The sequence below is a fragment of the Eulemur rufifrons genome, chromosome 2, assembly GCF_041146395.1.
Source record: "Eulemur rufifrons isolate Redbay chromosome 2, OSU_ERuf_1, whole genome shotgun sequence".
NCBI classification, from domain to species: domain Eukaryota; kingdom Metazoa; phylum Chordata; class Mammalia; order Primates; family Lemuridae; genus Eulemur; species Eulemur rufifrons.
In genome coordinates this window covers 46691031-46710129 of record NC_090984.1, presented here as the reverse complement: position 1 = coordinate 46710129, position 19099 = coordinate 46691031, and the positions used below count along the sequence as shown (strand labels likewise).

Sequence of the window (19099 nt, the reverse complement as noted above, 5' to 3'; positions counted from 1 at the left end):
ATGTCCTTTACGTCTCTCTAGGTCTGTTCCATATAATTGAGCACTTTATTGTCATGTTGACTAATTCTGCTATGTATAAATGGTAGAATATACCATCTTGGTGAACAGGAATCAGGATTTTTTTTTTACCCCCTACAGTACCTAGTTCTGTCATAGGTATTCAGATGTTTGGAGTGGATTGTAACTTTGGTGCATAAGAGGGCATGGGGAGGATGAAAGGTATTTTGAAAGACATAAAACTCAATAAACTGTGTTTACTTCCTTGCAATAAAATTCCAGCATCTTGTTTTTGAGCTCTGTCACATACAGTGTTATGTTAGGTGCAAAGTAGCCATTTAATGGAGACTAGAACACAGAGGGTACTCAATAAGCACTTGATGCATTGAGCTGAAATCTTGGGGTGGGGGGGGGTAAAGAAGGAAAAGGAGAAAGATAAAAGCAAGATGGGTCTGGTAGGAAGTTCTTGTCTATTTAGCTGATTAGTTTTTGTCACATTAAGTAAAATTAATGCTGAAAAAGAACATCAAATTTCCAACATGAATTTTTCCTTAAAACAAAATGGAGAAGATGATAAAAATAGGCAGGGTGTAGCAGTTTAATTTCATTCATCGAATTTGAGGAACCAGTATTTTAAAATCCACGTAATATGCTTAATACTGTGCTAAGAGATAAAGAAGTACAGACAACCCACAGGACGTGGGTCTATTCTAAAGAGTCTTACTACGTAGTTGGGAGATAATACTAACAACTAAGTAAGGTGGTTACCAAGCAACAGGCTCAATGCCTGACATGCACAGAAGCCAATACTGTGGCACTAGCTTTTGAAAAAAGAAAAAGCTTTATTGTGAGTTGACTGACAAGGAGACAAGAAGCAACACTCAAATCTGTCTTCCTCACCTCGAGGGGTAGGTCAAGGTTTTATGGCATTTCTAAGTAGTCCCAGGTGATGAAAATGCAGCTGGTCTGCCAGGCTGGTGGTATTAGCAATTAGGAGGTTAAAGCTTTTTCCCACTGTGCATGCCTGGGCAACATGACTTGCAATTTTGGCTCTGCGCCATGTGTAACAACTTAAACAATGGTTAATCAGTTTGAGCTGGTCCTGTGGTTACAGGTTACCAGGCAGTTTATCAGGTGCTGTATTGTGTGATTCATACTTTGGAGATTATACATATTTGGAATTGGGGGCCAAAGAATCAATACTTTATTCATTCACCCAATATTTATTGAGAGAGAACCTAATATGGTTCTCTGTGAATAAGAGTTTCTGTTTAGAGTTTGCAATCTAATCGAGAAAGAAAAGGGAAATAACTAATACAAGAAGGGATTAAGTGCTAAATAGCAGGAGGATGCTTTGTAGTTGAAAAAGGTTATTACTGTAACTTCTGAATGAAAGAAGTGGGATCGTCAATGATTTTAAGGTAAAGATATTATTTAGGCTGAGCCTTGAAAGACAAGAACTTTGAAAAGAATAGATTATTCCAAGCTGAAGCATGAACAACAGCACTGAAGACATGAAAGGGCATACTTTTAGGAGAATGCTCAGATGAAATACAAGATGTTTGTAAGATTGTGAATTACTTTCCTAATGCTGTGGTAAGAAATTACCACAAACTTAAAACAACACAAATTTATTATCTTACAGTTCTATAGGTCAGAAGTCCAACACAGGACTCACTGGGATAAAATCAAGGTGCAGGTAGGGCTGAGTTCCATTAGAACGGATGTGGAGGCGGGGGGGGGGGGGGGGGGGGACGGAATCAGTTTCCTTGTTTCCAGCTTCCAGAGGTAACCCACAGGTTGGTTGGAAGCTCCCTTCCTCTGTCTTCAAAGCCAGCAATGTCGTATCTGTCTAATCATTCTTCATAGTCACACTTCCCTCTTGACTTTCTTTTGCGCCTTCTTCCAGCTTTAAAAGCCCTTGTGGTTACATTGGGCTCAATGCAATAATCTAGGATAATCTACTTTAACATCAGGTAATTAGCAACCTTAAGTCCCCTTTGCTATGCAACTTAACATATTCACAGGTTCCAGGTATTTAGGCTGTGAACATCTTTGAGGGACTATTATTCTGCCTACCATAGGTAGTATCAATGGAAAAGAAGCCAAACTCTGTAAAATAAAGAGGTTTATTCTGAGCCACATTTGAGGACCATGACGCAAAATCACACCCAAGAAACCTTGAGCAAGTGGACTTGCTGTGGTTCGGTTACAGTTGGGTTTTATACATTGCAGGGAGACAGAGATTACAGGTAACGTCATAAATCAATACCTGGAAGGCATACCTTGGTTTGGCCCAAAAAGGTGGGCCATCTTGAAGCGGGGGACTTACAGGTTATAGGAGGGTTTAAAGACTCTTTGACTTGTAATTGGTTAAAAAATGAAGCTTTTGTCTAAAGGCTTGGAATGTTTTCGGGTAAGTCTGTTAAGCAGAGACAAGCTACCAGACATATTTATTGTGTAAACTGGGGGCCCACAGGTTTGTCTTGAATAGCCTTAGGCCTGTTAATGAGTTACAAAGGATATCTCCAAGAAGGGAGGGGGCTATGATGAGGAATGTCTCACCTTCCTCCTCATGGCAGGCAATTCAGTTTTACGGTATCCTCTTGGCCAAGGAGGTCTATTCAGTCGGTAGCCAGGAGGAGCCTTAAGATTTTATTTTAGTTCACAGTAGTAAGGAATTGTTTATCTTGAGAGGCCAAAAGAGAAAGGGGTGTGAATGCATTGATAAGGGCAATGGGGAGCTGGTACAAGTTTGGGAGGCTTGATATAAATTTTTATTTTTTTGAAGACAGCTTTGACTGCAGCACAGAAATGTGAATAGGCGAAATCAGGGAGCAACATTAAAAGGCCACCACTACATAGTGAGAGGGTCTAAGGTAGAGAAGGCATGGCTGATAGTTTTATTTGGTCTGAGGCTGTCTCTGTCCATTTCTAAGTGTATTCCATCAAAACTCATGACATCATCCCACAGGATCTCAGCAAGCGCAGCTTCCGGTAATTTGGCTGAATTTGTTCGGTAGATTACCACGGAGACTTTAAATCATTCATTCATCTACAATTAACAAGGAGAGAACATAATCATGGCAAAGGCCCAATTAGCGAGAGTGAGTCTCAGAGAGCTAGACACCGAAATTTTTAAAGGTCCAAATCGCAGGGAAAGCAGAGTCTCCGTTCTTAAGGTTCTACCTTAACACCGAGGCAACACCAAAAAGCTGTGCTGCGACTCGGCTGAAGTATCGTTTTCTACCTAGTCCCAGCGGACAAATCCTGACTGTTCGCCCGCGCACAACAAAGAACGCTCTTCGTCTTGGCGACCCACAGCCCAAACCCGCCACCGCCCTCGCCCCCACTCCCACCAATCGGGTCCCGCACAGTGACCCGAGCCCCGCACAGATACGTCTACTGACGCGGCTGGGACTTGATCGTGACGTCAGCACGAGACCCCAGCAGCGCTAAAAGGGCGAGCCAACCCTTGATCGCGTGACCCGAGCCTGCCGGTTTCCGCCTCCGTCACTTCCGGGTGTGACCGCCGCTTTGGTCCGGCGGGGCCCTGGAGGCATTGGGTTCTTCCTTCTTGTATCTGAGTGTCCAAACGATTGTCTCTTTCCTGTTCCCAGCCGGAGGGACATGAGTGTCCCTGGGCCGCCGTCCCCGGATGGGGTCCTCACAAGGCCACCCAATAGTCTGGAGGCCGGGGAGCCGACACCGGGTATGTGCTGTCTGGCGGGACAGGCGGTCGGGGCTGGGTGCAGGGGGCCGGGACCTGAGTGGGTGAGTGGGACTCCGGAGCCACCCCACAGGAGTTAGCTGCTTGTGGCAGCTGCGGCCCAGTGTCTGTGGCCTTGCGCGGAAGTAGGGGACTGCGCCGGCCCTCCTGCCTGGAGGAATGGGCGGGAATCAAATCTCCTGGAGAAGTGGTGTACTGGGGTGCAGTTGGAGGCGGTTGATGAAGTCATTCTGAGTTTGTTGACTTAATGAGCACATCGCTGGCTATTTGTCATCGGGTAGTGGTTAGGGATGAATTATTCACCAGAAAGATGATCAGTTTATAATTCAGAGAAGTGATGTATGCGGTATTGACCACTTACTCACGAAATGCTCTGTGACATTGGTAACATTAATTCATCCCTATTTCTCCAGCAATCTTTCTCAAGTCCAGGAGCGATTTAAGCCCCAAAGCACCCATTGAAAGGAATGAATGAACTTGCTATGCATCCAGAACATTACTACTAATGACCATCCTTGAGAGAATTGAGAAAATAGTCACTCAGAGTGTTTTCTGTGTCCTGTGGTTCTAATGAGGAACATTAGAGGAGAAAGGCTGCAGGGCTTTGGATCTGCTGTTTCTTTTACTTCCTGTTTCAGAAATATAGGGGTTACCCAAAAATAGTACTCTCAGCACCTTCCTGGTCATGCTTTTCCTCAATGGTCTCTTCTTCACACGTTTGTGAGTCACTTCTGTAAATATGACTTCCTTGTATATATTTGCAACTTGGGTCCTTCTCTTAACTCTTGCTTGCTCCTCTGTCTGCTTTCTGGATATTTTGACAGGGTTGTTTTGCACTAATCTCACATAACAGCATGTACGTAAATAAAAACAGATGTCTGATCCTGTTAATGGTGCCAAGTCACTTTGACTTGAAACTTAGAAATCACTCTGGACTCTTTCTCTTTTCTTCCACCTCTGTTTAGTCTAGGGGATTCTACTATACACTTTAGATCTCCTCTTCGTAATTTCACCCTTAAAAACAGCAGTTGTAAGGCTAACCCACTTCCAGTCTCTTATTCTTCCAACGCATCTGTCCCACTGCTGTCACATCACTGCCCCAAGATGTAGCTCCAGTCTTCTTTTCCTGTGCTTAGAAACCTTAAATGACTCCTGGCTACTTACTAACAAAGATCCAAACCCATTAACTTGGTACTCAAAGGCCCTTACAGGTTGGCCACATGGTCTTATAGCTCACTATTGCTATGCTATTATACATACATCCCATGCTCCAGATACCTCTCCCTTCTAGAGCAATCCTATACTGTATGCCCACCTTTCTTCATGCTGCTTCCTTTCCTTATGTCATATCCCTTCCTCTCCTGTCATAGTTTTCATCCCCATTTGGAAAGAGTCCTCACAGATTGTTGGTGGGAGTGTAAATTGGTGCCATCTCTTACGAGAGCAGTTTTGCAACATCTGTTTAAAAATGCATAAACACTTTCTCCCAACAGTCTACTCAGAATTTATCCTACAGAAACAGTAACACAAATATGCAAAGATAAGCAAGGAAGCTCACTGCAGTATTGTTTGAATAGCAAAAAGTGAAAATAACCTAAATAACCTATCTATAGGAGACTGGTCAAATTCTGTTCCTACAATGGTCAAGTTCCATTCTGTTAAAAAGAATGTACAATGTGGACAAGTTTGACAGTTAAATGAATTTAATTTAAAAAAAGAAAATGTAGATCTATAGATGTTGATATGGATAGATATCTAAGGTATGTATTTAAAAAGTTGAAGAATGGTATGAGTCATATTTCATTTGTGGTAAAGGCAGTGTATGTGTGAATTTGCAGGTACTTTCTGCAAGGCTCTGTAAGAAACTCGAGAGTGGCTCCTGCTGGAGGTAGCGGGTAGGAAGGAGTATTTTTACTTTTTAGTTTGTGCCTTCCTCTGTAGAGCTTTGAGTTTTTACAATGTGTAACAGTTAAAAAGAAAAAAGAAATGAAAACTCTATTCATTCTTCAAGCCTCAGCTCGAGTGGCCATACTTCCTTTAGGAATTGTTTGTAGATATCCCTGGTGAAAGTCATCTCTCTCCCCTGAATTTTCATAACGGTGTCTCTCTAATGGCACTTCTCATATTCTACGATTCCCCTGTATTGTGCCCTTTCAAGGAAGGGAACTTGCCTTATTTATTGTTGTAACTTAAGAATCTAGTAATACAGACATTCAGCAAATGTTTCTTATATGAATAGGGTAAGGATCCTTTCTTCTTATTTAATCTCCCACAATAAAATATCTTGAACTTAGTAACTAAAGATATATAAAAACACGAGTAACTGAGACTTGTGCAATAATTAACCAGAATATTGGGGAGGGGGAGGAGGGCCTATGAATTCACATGTATAATATAAGTGAAATGCATTAGTTATTATTCCTTAAAGTTGAAATATCCTTATTAGAGTGTTTCTGTTTATCTGTAATACTTACATTTTATTTACTTAAATAAAGTTGCTGTTTGTGCTGTTATTATAATCAAGCCTTAAGCAGTGGCATTGGTTGGCAGATATAATTTATTCACTCTGCATCTGATGGTACATCAGTGGCATAATATCCTTAAGTGCTCTACTTTTCCCATTATATTTTTATTTTATGTGTGGAGTGCTTCAGTTTCTAGTTAACTCTTACTTGTTTCAGTGTAGCCTTGCCACTTTGGGAAGTCCAGAGTTTGTTCATCTGTTTCTCAGGGTTAAAATAAAAATCATACAATTTTATTTTGATTTTTTTAAGAAGCTTATTTTGAGTATGAGAGCATGTTGTTTTCCTCAATCTTGTGAAAATTTAAATCTGTGGCAAAAACTATACCTAGAAATGTGCTGTAAGTAGTGTGTTGTGATAAATGTATTCTATATTGTGATCTCATTTGATGTTACTGATTGTTACCAGACTATGATTGCAGAGAGATGTTTCAGAGTTTTATATTAATCACAGTTTTAGAGTACAATTTTAGTAAAGTGACCATTTTACTTTTTTTTCTCATTCTAGATCAATGATTCTAAAATCTAACAAACTATTAATTGAACCCTATTTAGAAATTGTTTTTTACTTTTTTTGTAGGAATAGTGATTGATGGAGATTCATCTTAGACATTTTCGAATGCCTGGCACAGTGCTTACACTGTTATTATTCAAAGGAAAAGGATGGGGCATGGTACCTGGCATCAGGTCTAGACTTACACACAAGGCAATTATTATACACTATTTTCTATGATAAATTAAGGTGCTGAATCTTAAGAAAATCCCTCTTCTCCTCCCTAACAAATAATAATAAAACAACCCCCCCCTTATATGTAAATAATATATCAAGCTATATGCAAAATAAATGTTGACCTATATTTTTGTTTCCATAGACATGAAAACATATTTTTAGGCATTATATTTTTGTTTACATAATTTCTGCATGCTTTTTTTTTTTTTTTTTTTAGACAGTCTCGCTTTGTTGCCTGGGCTAGAGTGAGTGCCATGGTGTCAGCCTAGCTCACAGCAACCTCAATCTCCTAGGCTTAAGCAATCCTACTGCCTCAGCCTCCCGAGTAGCTGGGACTATAGGCATGTGCCACCATGCCTGGATAATTTTTTCTCTATATATTTTTAGTTGGCCAGATAATTTCTTTCTATTTTCAGTAGAGACAGGGTCTCGCTCTTGCTCAGGCTGGTCTCGAACTCCTGACCTCGAGCGATCCACCTGCCTCAGCCTCCTAGAGTGCTAGGATTACATGTGTGAGCCACCGTGCCCAGCCTTCTGCATGCTTTTGAAAGTGAGAATGCTTTAGTTCAGTGACCATTATCCATTTTTCAGTCTGAGACTCCTTTAATAATCCATTGAAAACAATAAATCCTTTGCCCTGAAAAATACATAAACATACAGAATTTTATATATGTTAATGTTCTTTTACCCTAGAATTTAACGTATATTAGTAGCATAAAAATGTTTTTTTTGAGTGCACATAATCCATTTTTTAGAGGAAGCTCAGAAGATAAAAGAAAAGGATGCCTACAGTTGGGAGAGTGGGTGTGTGTGCTCTCAGCCCCACTGTGGGCCTCCTTCCTACCTACTATTCCCAACCTCCTTTTAGTAACTATGTCAATTTAAAAGCTTCCTAAATTTAATTTTTGCTTGGGAACAGGTTTAAGTGACACTTCTCCAGATGAAGGGTTAATAGAGGACTTGACTATAGAAGACAAAGCTGTGGAGCAACTGGCTGAAGGATTGCTTTCTCATTATTTGCCAGATCTGCAGAGATCAAAACAAGCCCTTCAGGAACTCACGTAAGCTAACGAAAAACCAGATATGCATTCATTTCCTCTTTGACATAGTCATAATTTACTGTATGATTGTGTACTGTAGTAAGGTATAATATTTTGTAACATTAAATCATAATTGAGTATTTCTGTTTCTTTAGTGATAGCAAATGAGCTAATCTAAATGTAATCTAAATGTAAAAAGTGAGGTGAATACTCCTACAGTGTTTGATCTCTTCCAAAACAGTACCCCTAAATCTTACCTAGAGTCTGTGATTAGTTCTGGTGTTTTATCATTATTTTATGATAAAACATACTGGGTATTGTTGCAGGGTGGGTATACACATATTTCTTAGTAGAGCTGAAAAATTGTCTCCATAAAAGTCACACTTGTTTTCAATTGCTCGTTCAAATGAGTTGCTAGAGATCCTTAAGTATCTTTTTTCAGATGATTGTTTCATTCCTAGTAGATAACTCTACTAGCTAAAGGATTAGAAAATATATTAAGAGAGGAACAGAATAAGGTAGAACAGAACCTATAGAATGGGATGAGTATACAAAACTATACACTCTGACTTTATCAGCTCCCATCCAGAGACAACAGACGTAGCTTCTGCCTCTTCCTGGGTCAGGACCTCTTTGGATTACCCAGGCTGGCCTATCATTTCTTTCTGTGGTGGTCAGCTTTAAACTGGCTATGAACTGCTGCTGCTCTAAGACCTACACTTTGAAAACTTACTTCAGAGATCTTTATTAGGGGAAAAGGAGAGAAATAATCAACAACTATGCCCATTTAATAATTATTAGTAGCAAATGTTATACTTCTTGGTGTTAAGGTGCTAAATGAGTATAAATGTGGTCCTGAATTCTAAGACTACATGTACACTACTATAGTTAGGTAGTAGGTAACATTGTCAGTTTTCTGCTAGTTCCAAGAGAGAGCTTTTTATCCCTAGCACATGGTATGCCTTGTATTTTGATGCCAGTCAATCCTTATGGCAGAAAAGTCATAAGATTTTGTGGGGGAGTTTGGATGAGGTGATAGACTGAAGGAAGGTAAGAAACTTTGCAAGCAAAACTTACCTAGATAATTCTTTACTTGCTGGAAGCTAGGAATCGAGGTTTAAGCACAGAATTTGATGATGACATTGTCTAGAATTTAGTGTTTTGAATGATTTCACGTATCTTCCTTGGCACCTGGACAATAATGATAATGGTAGTAAATCAGCTACTGTTTACTACTTTATGTACTACGTGCCCAGCACTTTATTTAACATGTCTCAATCCTCACACCAGCCTTATGGAGTATCTGATGTTATCCTCATTTACAGTTGAGGAAGCTGAAGCTCAGAGAGGTTAAGTAACTTGATCAAGATTTCACAGGTGGTGGTAGAATTAACTATTGAGTATGATGAATTAGTAGTTACTATACTTCTTGAGTGTTCAGGAAAGGTAAGCAAATTCAGAGAAAGGAAAAAGAGATGTTTCCTAATAGCTGCCTCTTTTCCCCATCTCTCCACAAATTGTACTTTTGATAAAGATGTAGGTGAAAGAGTTCTGGACTAAGAGGCACCTGGTTCTAGTCCTGGCTCTGCCATCAGACCTTTGGTAAGCCACTTAACCATTATGGAAACTGAGGCCCTCAGAGGTAAAGGAGAAGGTAGTGGTAGATAGAAGTTAATTTTATCTTGTAGCTGACAATGTTACCTATTGGGAAGGAAGACCAAGAATACAGTTTAGGTCTCTGTATAAGAAAGGTTATAAATATTCTTTTATGTATTTATCATTTTAAGACATTGGAAAGTAAAAAAAGGAGGTTTTTGGATTCAAGCCCCTCAAAGTAGCCAGGGAGATGCAGTTGTGAGCCTTTATGGAGCTCCCTTTGAGATAATCCAGGCTTGGACCTTCTACGGAAATAGGTTTTCTTTCAGAGGATCATTCCTCAGACAGTGCATCAAGGCTTCCAAACATTCCCAGCATATTTACCACAGATTGTACAAAGCTTCAAGGGAATGGAAATTTAATAATCTTTTTTGCCCCACTGTATTTCAGCTAAATAGTCTCTGGAACCTTCTTTGAGAGTGGCTAGACTTATGGATCAGGAAAACACAATTACAGTGTTATTTTAAAGGATACAGATCAGGATTAGCTAAATGAAGACACACACAGGGCGAGGTCTGACAGGTCATGAACATAGAGCTTCTGTGTCCTCTTTCAGTGAAATTAGGGCATGTCACCCTCCCAGCACAAAAGTGTGTTCACCAACCAGGAAGCTCCACTGAGCTGCAGTGTCCAGAGTTTTTACTGGGGCTTCATTAGTTAGGCATGACTGATTGAATCATTGGCCATGTAATTGAACTCAGTCTTCAGTCCCCTACCCTCCCTGGACTGATGTCTCATGGTTCAAATCCCCAACCCTCCTCTAATCACTTGGTTAGTTTCTGGGTTGACCAGCCCTGATTCTGAAGCTGTGGGGGCGGAGGGGCGGTGCCACCATGAGTCACCTCATTAGCATAAACTCAGGTATGATCCTAGGAGCTCATGAATAACAAAGACGTCATGGATAACAAAGACACTCCTATCACATGGGAAATTCCAAGGAACTCGTGAATAACAAAGATACTCCTATGACTTGGGAAATTCCAAGGATTTTAGAAGCTCTGTGACAGAAACCTGGGACAAAGATCAGACAAATTCTTTATTATATAACAGATGTCTGTTCAGGTTTCTTGCTCATTTTAAAATTGGGTTGTTTATTGTCTTGTTGAGTTTTAAGGGTTTTTTGGTGTATGTTTGATACAAGTCCTTTATGTGTTTTACAAATGTTTTCTCCAAGTCTATGGTTCATCTTTTAATTCTCTTAACTGTCTTTTGCAGAGTAGAAGTTTTTTCTTAATAAATTTTTAAATTTAATAAATAGATAAGAAAAAATTAATCAATTTTTCATGAATTGTGCTTTGGCATTGTATCTCATCACCAAACCAAAGTCACCTAGATTTTCTCTTATGTTTTCTTCTAGAAGTTTTAGAGCTTTGCATTTTACATTTAGATCTTTGATCCATTTTGAGTTAATTTTTGTGGAGGGTGTAACGTGTGTGTTTAGGTTTATTTCTTTGCACATGGACATCCAATTGCTCCAACACAATTTGTTGAAAAGACTATCCTTTCTCCACTGCATTGCCATTGCTCCTTCGTCAAAGAGAAGTTGACTTATTTGTGTAGGTTTATTTAAGGTCTTTCAATTCTGTCCCATTGATCAATATGTCTGTTCTTTCACCAGTACTATGCTGTCTTGATTTCTGTAGCTTTATAGTAAGCTTTGATATTGGGTACTGTGGGTCTTCCAGCTTTGTTCTTTAGTATTGTGTTGGCTATTCTAGGTCTTTGACTTTCCGTATGAACTTTAGAACAGTTTGTTGATACCTACACAATAACTTGTTGGGGATTTTGATTGGGATTGCATTGAATCTTTAGATCAAGTTGGGAAGAATTTACATCTTAAAAAATATTGAATCTTTTAATCCATATACTTGGAATATCTCTCCATTATTTAGATCTTCTTTGATTGTTTTCATTAGGGTTTTCTAGCTCTTGCATATAGATTCTGTACTTACTTTGTTTATTACCAAAGTATTTCACTCTGGAGGGAGAGCAATTGTGCATGGTATTGTTTTCTAAATTTCAAATTCATTGCTGGTACATACATAGGAAAGCAATTGACTTTTGTATATTAACCTTGTATCCTGCAACCTTGCTATACTTGCACATTAGTTCCAGGAAGTTTTTTGTTGATTCTTTGGAAATTTCTACATAGAAAATCATCTGGAAGCAAAGACAGTACTATTTCTTCCTTCCCAATCTATATACCTACTATTTCTTTTTCTTGTCTTATTGTATTAGCTAAGACTTCCAGTATGATGTTGAATAGGAGTTGAATAGGAGTAGTGAGAGGGGACATGCCTTGTTCCTGATCTTAGGGGGAAAGTATGCAGTTTCTCACCATAAGTGTGATGTTAGCTAAGGTTTTTAGGTTTTTCTTATCAAGTTGTGAAAGTTCATCTGTCTTCTTAGTTTGCTGAGAGTGTATTTAATCAGGAATGGATGACGGATTTTGTGAAATGCTTTTTCTGCATCGACTGATATGATTTTTCTTCTTTAGTTCATGGATGTGGTAGATTGTATTGATTGATTTTCAAATGTTAAACCAGCTTTACATACTTGTGATAAATACTCCTTGATTGTGATGTATAATTCTTTTTATACATTGTTGGATTCAATTTGCTAACATTTTGGTGAGGATTTTTGCATCTGTGTTCATGAGAGTGATTGGTCTACAGTTTTCCTTTCTTGTAATGTCTTTATCTGGTTTTGGTTTTGGGGTAATGCTAGCCTCATAGAATGAGTGGGGAAGTGTTCCCTTTGCTTCTACAGTAGTCCTCCCTTAACCATACAGAGATATGTTCCAAGACCCCGGGTGGATGCCTGAAACTATGGATAGTACTGAAGCCTGTAGAGGTTGAGTATTCCTTGTCCAAAGTGCTTGGGACCAGAAGTGTTTCAGATTTTGGATTTTTTTCAGATTTTGGAATATTTGCATATACATAATGAGTTTGGGGATAGGAGCTAAGCCTAAACATGGAAGTCATTAATATTTCATATATACCTTATACACATAGCCTAAAGATAATTTTATACAATTTTTGATAATTTTGTGCATGAAACAGTGTTTTAATTGTGACCTATCACATGAGGACAGGTGTGGAATTTTCCATTTGTGGTGTCATTCTGCACTCAAAAAGTTTTAGATTTTCAGATGTGGGATGCTTAACTGGTATATACTATGTTTTTTTTTTCTATACTTACATACCATTGACAAATTTCATTTATAAATTAGACACAGTAAGAGATTAACAATAATAACTAATAATAGAATAATTATAAAAATATACTATAATAAAAGTTATGTGAATGTAATCTCTGTTTCTCTCTCAGAATCTCTTATTGTACTGTACTCACACTTCTTGTGATGATTTGAGATGATATTCTGCAGACTGCAGTTGACCAGGGATAACTGAAACCAAAGAAAGAGAAACTACACATAAGGGGGAACTACGGTATTTTCAAGAAGTGATTGTGGAGAATTGGTATCATTTCTTCCTTAAATGTTTGGTAGAAATTACCAGTGAAGCCTGGTCCTGGTAATTTCTTTCTTTGGAAGGTTATTATTGATTCAATTTGACTGATAAATATAGGCTGACATAGATTTCCTATTTCTCCTTGTATGAGTTTTGGTAGTTTGTGTCTTTCAAGGAATTACTCCAATTTATCAAATTTGTGAGCAATAGAGTTGTTGAAAGGATTCCTTTATTATTCTTTAAATGTCACTGGGGTCAGTGATCATGACCACTCTTTCATGCATGATACTAGTGATTGGTGTCTTTTCTCTCTTTTTTTGGTTGGTTTGTTAATTATATTGATCTTTTGAAGAAACAGCTTTTGGTTTCATTGATTTTTTTTTTTCCCCCCTCTATTGTTTTCCAGTTGTAGCAGCCTGTTTTTCTGTTCTACTTATCTTGGATGGTTGACTTGCTGGGTTTTCCTGTCATCCATTCTGTATTTCACTTTCTCTGGTCTCTAGCCTGAGCTGAAGGGACAAATTTATGACCTGTAGGGTATATTAAACTCAGTGCTGTATGGTGGAGGTGTAGTAATTGTACTTAAGTTTCTTCATTGCTATTTCTTTTTCATCATTGTTCTCTATTTAGCATAGTTTTGTAAGCAAATCACATATTTTTCTTTGTAGCGCTCTTTAAGATAAACAGTTATGTGACCCTTTAGTGTCACTTATTCCTGTGATCCTAACATTGATTGATCTGGAAAGGAGTATCAGGGAAGTTGGCTTCTGTTCCTCAATGGGTTTTGAATCAGAATTTTAATGAGGAACATTACAAGTTGTGTGGTTTGACCGTTTTACTTCATAAGTAAAGAAGAGATTTAGGCCCAGAGAAATAAACTGAATTTCCAAGGTCACACATTGGCTTTTGATAGGGGAAAGCTTGCGATTCTTAGTCTTATGCTTTTTTCATCTTGCTGCTTATTTATCTCTTTTGACTTACTGTCCCTTGATACTCCATCTTTCCCAATTCTAATCTGAGAAGTCTTTGCTCCTCATTTCCTTCATGGGAATGTTGTACTTTTAAGATACATAAAACATTGAGTTTCTTGGGCAAAATATTAATAACATAAAAACTATTGGAACATACAGTGTTGCTAGAAATAACAAGTAATAAGATACTTTTAAATGATTTGATTATTTTAGTTATTAGCATCTGAAATTGAGGCAAGAATAAAAGACACGTTTAGTTATCAGAATGTAGCTTTGGAATATTGTTTTGAAAAAAATTATGCTAAACCAAATAAGCCGTGGAGAGTCAATAAATTTCCAACTTAATTTCTGACTGTTAGCATTAGCCAAGACAAATGTGATTCCTTTTAATGAACTAGCACTTAACAATCTGTAGAATTTATTTTGGCTGTGTGCTTTTGTTTCAGACAGAACCAAGTTGTATTATTAGATACATTGGAACAAGAGATTTCAAAATTTAAAGAATGTCATTCTATGTTGGATATTAATGCTTTGGTGAGTATGATTTAGTTGATGTGACTTAATGACATCTTATATTAGAAATAGTTAGGTTTATCCTCCCAACTATGAACTTATATGTATATTTAGGATCTTAGTGTCTAATTTTTAAAGTTAAGAATTTCATGTTAGGAAAAGGTGGGAGGATGATGCAGGCCTAGAGGAATAAGAAAGAAGGGAAAAAGTACCTTATTTTTGGACAAAGTAACAGAGAAAGAAGAAATGAGAGATGTGTCAGTAGAAAGATTTGCCATCTTTTTTTTTTTTTCTTTTTTTTTTTTTGAGACAGAGTCTCGCTCTGTTGCCCGGGCTAGAGTGAGTGCCGTGGCGTCAGTTTAGCTCACAGCAACCTCAAACTCCTGGGCTTAAGCGATCCTACTGCCTCAGCCTCCCGAGTAGCTGGGACTACAGGCATGCACCACCATGCCCGGCTAATTTTTTCTATATATATTTTTAGCTGTCCATATAATTTCTTTCTATTTTTTTTAGTAGAGATGGGGTCTTGCTCTTGCTCAGGCTGGTCTCGAACTCCTGAGCTCAAATGATCCGCCCACCTCGGCCTCCCAGAGTGCTAGGATTACAGGCGTGAGCCACCGCGCCTGGCCAAGATTTGCCATCTTAATGTGGCCTCAAGTAAAGTCATAGTCTGATTTTATAGATACTCTTTATATCTCTCTGGGCCTTCCAGTTTTCAGTTCCTAGACGATAATCACAGCCACTTTTGGCTGAGAGAAGAAAAGAGAGGAAGACTCCATTCTGCCCCTTCAGACTGAAATAACAGTTATAATATCTGCTTGGTTCCCTTGTAGCAGCAATAGAGAGTGCTTTATTTGTCTTAAATGAAACTGAGAATCCTTTTTAACAGGAAATCTTGATTTGCTTACTAGAACTTTCATTGTCTTGAATTGTTATCTTTCAAATGTTGAATTTGTAATAGGAAATTGAACTTATTTATGAGTCTGGAATAGATCTGTTCATAATTAAAGACAGAAAAGAGAACTGAAAGTAAGGAACCTTTGAGGTACTATTTTTTCCTTTAAGGAAAGTGGATTTCTCTTTACCAATGACATGATTTCTTAAATTGCCATTTTATTTAATTGTATGGCATAATAATGCTATAATAAATTAGCACCATAGGCTGAAAGGACACTTTGAGAATGATCAGTTATATTTTTCAATATAAATAGTTGAATGGTTCAATTTCATTAGAAACTCTATATCTTTTTCATGAGAGGAACTGATACTCTTAAGAAACAGGGAATTAACAAAAATAAGGAACTTGTTGCTACCTTTCTTTTTCCCTTGCACATTAAGAATAGCTTGGTTTGCATGATTTTGTAGCCTTTCATATATACTTCAAAAAATGGACTTTTCATTGAACAATGGTGGCTTACTAATGTTTTCCTTTTATAACAGTCAAAAACAAAGTCCATGTTCTCTAGCATTAGACAGAGGCCTGTGGTAGTAAACACAGTCTTCTGCCTAGTAGTTCCTGACTTCTTGTGAAGGAGGTGGGCAAGGCTACACTGACCTACTTTTGTGTTCTCCACTGAGTTCACATTGCAGTAGAAGGAATGTTTGTTGAATGAATGAATGAACCAAGCAGATGTAATAACTGTTGCTTCAGTCTGAAGGGGCAGAAAGAATTCTTCCTCTTGTTTTCTTCACTCAGCCAAGAATGGTTTTGATTAGCATCTAGGAACTGAAAACTGGAAGGCCCAGAGAAATACAAAGAAGGTCTGTAAGTTCTAGAACTCATCAAACTATGACTTTGACTTTCTTTTCTTTTCTTTTTCTTTTTCTTTTTTTTTGAGACAGGGTCTTGCTCTGTTGCCAAAGCTAGAGTGCAGTGGTGTCATCATAGCTCACTATAACCTCAAACTCCTGGGCTCAAGTGATCTTCCTGCCTTAGCCTCCCAAGTAGTTGGAACTACAGGTGTGCGCCACCACACCTGGCTAATTTTTCTATTAGCTATGTTGCCCAGGTTGGTCTCGAACTCCTGGGCTCAAGCAGTCCTTCTGCACTGTTCTCCCAAAGTGCTAGGATTACAGGTGTGAGCCACCATCCCTGGCCCAGACTGTGACTTTGCTTACAGCCATATAAAGGTTGCAAATCTCTCTACTGGCACATTTCTTATTTCTTCTGTTTCTGTTACTTTGTCTGAAAATAAGGTACTCTTTCCCTCTTCTCTCATACTTCTCTAGGCCTGGATCATCCTCCCATCTTCTCCTGACATGAAACTTTATTTTAGGCTGTGCAGACTGGCTGAGATGTAAAGACTGTACTTATGATTCCTTGTGAAGCAAAGTGTCCTCATGGAGGTTGTTCTATTCAGTCTGACTTCAGAAGCCCAAGGAGTAGAACTGAGCTTGTCCACAGTCCTCTCAGGGCTCTCTAGCCACAGCTTGGGTTTTCCTGATGGGTACTTTACTTAAACTGTCCCATGTACCTTGGCTCATTCTCTCTCCCTTGTAAAGGCAGTAGAGAGTGTTTTACTTTTCTTAAATGAAACTAATAAACATTATTGGATAGTCTTACTGAAATTTTAGGATTATATTGCATATTTTTAAAGCAAAGTGTTGTCTGTACCTAATTTAATATAAATGTCTATTTTATGTTTAGTAACTCTTTTTTGTCAATCTGAACTGAATCAAATGTTTTTAAAATGCTGCTCATGGCCTAAATGAAATTTTTATTTTGGAATTAAAATGTGGAGGTAATTAAGACTCTAAAAAAGTTTGACCAATTTAGGAAGAATGAACAATATAGGCATTGACTTACTTATCCATTTTGATATTTCAGTCTACTTTAACTTGACTCTTCATTTTTTTTTCCACGTCAAGTTCACTGAGGCTAAACACTATCATGCCAAATTGGTGAATATAAGAAAAGAGATGCTGATGCTTCATGAAAAGACATCAAAGTTAAAAGTGAGTTGAAAATTGTTTTATGTTCTTTACAAAAGTAGAGGTTTATTGTTTTTCTTCAGTATTTATTTTTTGACTTTTTATACCTCCATATACAATAGCGTACTTAATTTATGATACATTGTTTTCTTTTAAAAAATGTCATGTTTTTGAACCCCTCTCTGATCTTTACTAGTAGCTGTGCTGGTAGCTCATATTCTCTGGATATTTTCTGCAGTTCTTGTTTAATAAGAGCTTAGAGTAACAACTCTTTTTTGAATAAAAGGGACCTTTAAATTACTCCAAACAAATTTAAATGTTAAATATTAAATTTATTAATATGTATTGATTACCTCAAATCAAAGTACTATTATTTTTAAATTAGGTCATAATCTGTAACCCTCGATTGTTTTCATGGTTTTAAATTTTTTTGACACAGAAAAGAGCACTTAAACTGCAGCAGAAGAGGCAAAAAGAAGAGTTGGAAAGGGAGCAGCAACGAGAGAAGGAATTTGAAAGAGAAAAACAGTTAACTGCCAGACCAGCTAAAAGGACATGAAAAGTTGTGCTTGTGTGTTTTCTTTCCCTATCCCATATTTGGATTAAGATGACTTATGTGTAGACTGAAATTGAGGTAGTGCCTTATACCATGATTGCTGTGTCTCCATGTCTTCATTTCAGCCATGAGAAAGTCTTTCTAAGTAGCTTGCATAATGTCACTTGGTTTTGATATTTTTATGTAATTTTTTCAACTTATGTTCAATTTTAAAATTCATTATTTTTGCCTTGAATCATTTATAAACTGGAAAATGGTTTGTTATGAGTCTAGATTCCAGTGGTTAAAAATTAGTATAAATTTTTTAGCTTCTTAATGAACGTAGATTTCAAAGTTTCCATTTCTTATTTTATGAAGTGACTTGCCTTTCTGGCAATACAATGCTGATTTTGGTAATTGCCTTCTCATTGCTCAGTAAAGAAGGTATGAGAACTATTTAATCACATATGCCCCTGCAAAAGAGGTAGTGTAAGCTTTTGTGAGGAACATAATGGAAAAGTGCATGCACAGAATATAACGGCACTTTAGACATAATTTAGGTAAGCAGGATGCCAGATAGATTCTACTAACCATGCACTCGCTCTGCTTCTTAGTGGTGGTGTTGCTGCTTCTGTAGCTTTTGGGTTCAAAATAGATTACATGTGTTCCTAAAGTTTGATGGGGGTGGTGGAGCTATCACATGCTCAGATGAGCTTATATTTTTATAATACTTCGTAATAGTCATCACACACTGAGATAGTTTCTGTGCTTTTAAAAAATTCATAAAGTAGAATGGTACGTACCAACTACCCACTTTATAGATAAATGGTAGGAATGGTGGAAAATTAGGAAATAGCTTCAGAAAAGAGGCAGCATGATATCTTTAGTGTTTTCTAGAATTTTTTCCTTATATTTTATGTAGGAACTTATGTGAGGAAAATATGAAATTTAAAATTGAGAACATATTATTCAATGTTTTAGTATTACTTAATATCTAACTGG

The 19099-nt window shown here is 37.8% G+C and overlaps 1 protein-coding gene across 1 annotated transcript; it reads left to right on the top strand.

Moving 5' to 3' along the window:
- Nucleotides 1-3572: 3572 nt before the first annotated feature.
- On the top strand, nt 3573-18295 carry BLOC1S6 (biogenesis of lysosomal organelles complex 1 subunit 6). The gene is made up of 5 exons (XM_069484035.1): nt 3573-3709; nt 7898-8039; nt 14565-14652; nt 17500-17586; nt 18002-18295. Exons 1-5 carry the CDS (start codon nt 3628-3630, stop codon nt 18119-18121), a joined length of 519 nt encoding a protein of 172 aa, XP_069340136.1. The 5' UTR covers nt 3573-3627; the 3' UTR covers nt 18122-18295.
- The last annotated feature ends 804 nt before the right edge of the window (nt 18296-19099 follow it).

Excerpts from the sequence above, each read along its gene's own strand:
- BLOC1S6 (XM_069484035.1), top strand. The coding sequence starts at position 3,628 with ATGAGTGTCCCTGGGCCGCCGTCCCCGGATGGGGTCCTCACAAGGCCA. Across the intron at positions 14,653-17,499 it reads TGTTGGATATTAATGCTTTG|TTCACTGAGGCTAAACACTA; the intron begins GTGAGTATGATT and ends TTCCACGTCAAG. Across the intron at positions 17,587-18,001 it reads AAAAGACATCAAAGTTAAAA|AAAAGAGCACTTAAACTGCA; the intron begins GTGAGTTGAAAA and ends TTTTTGACACAG.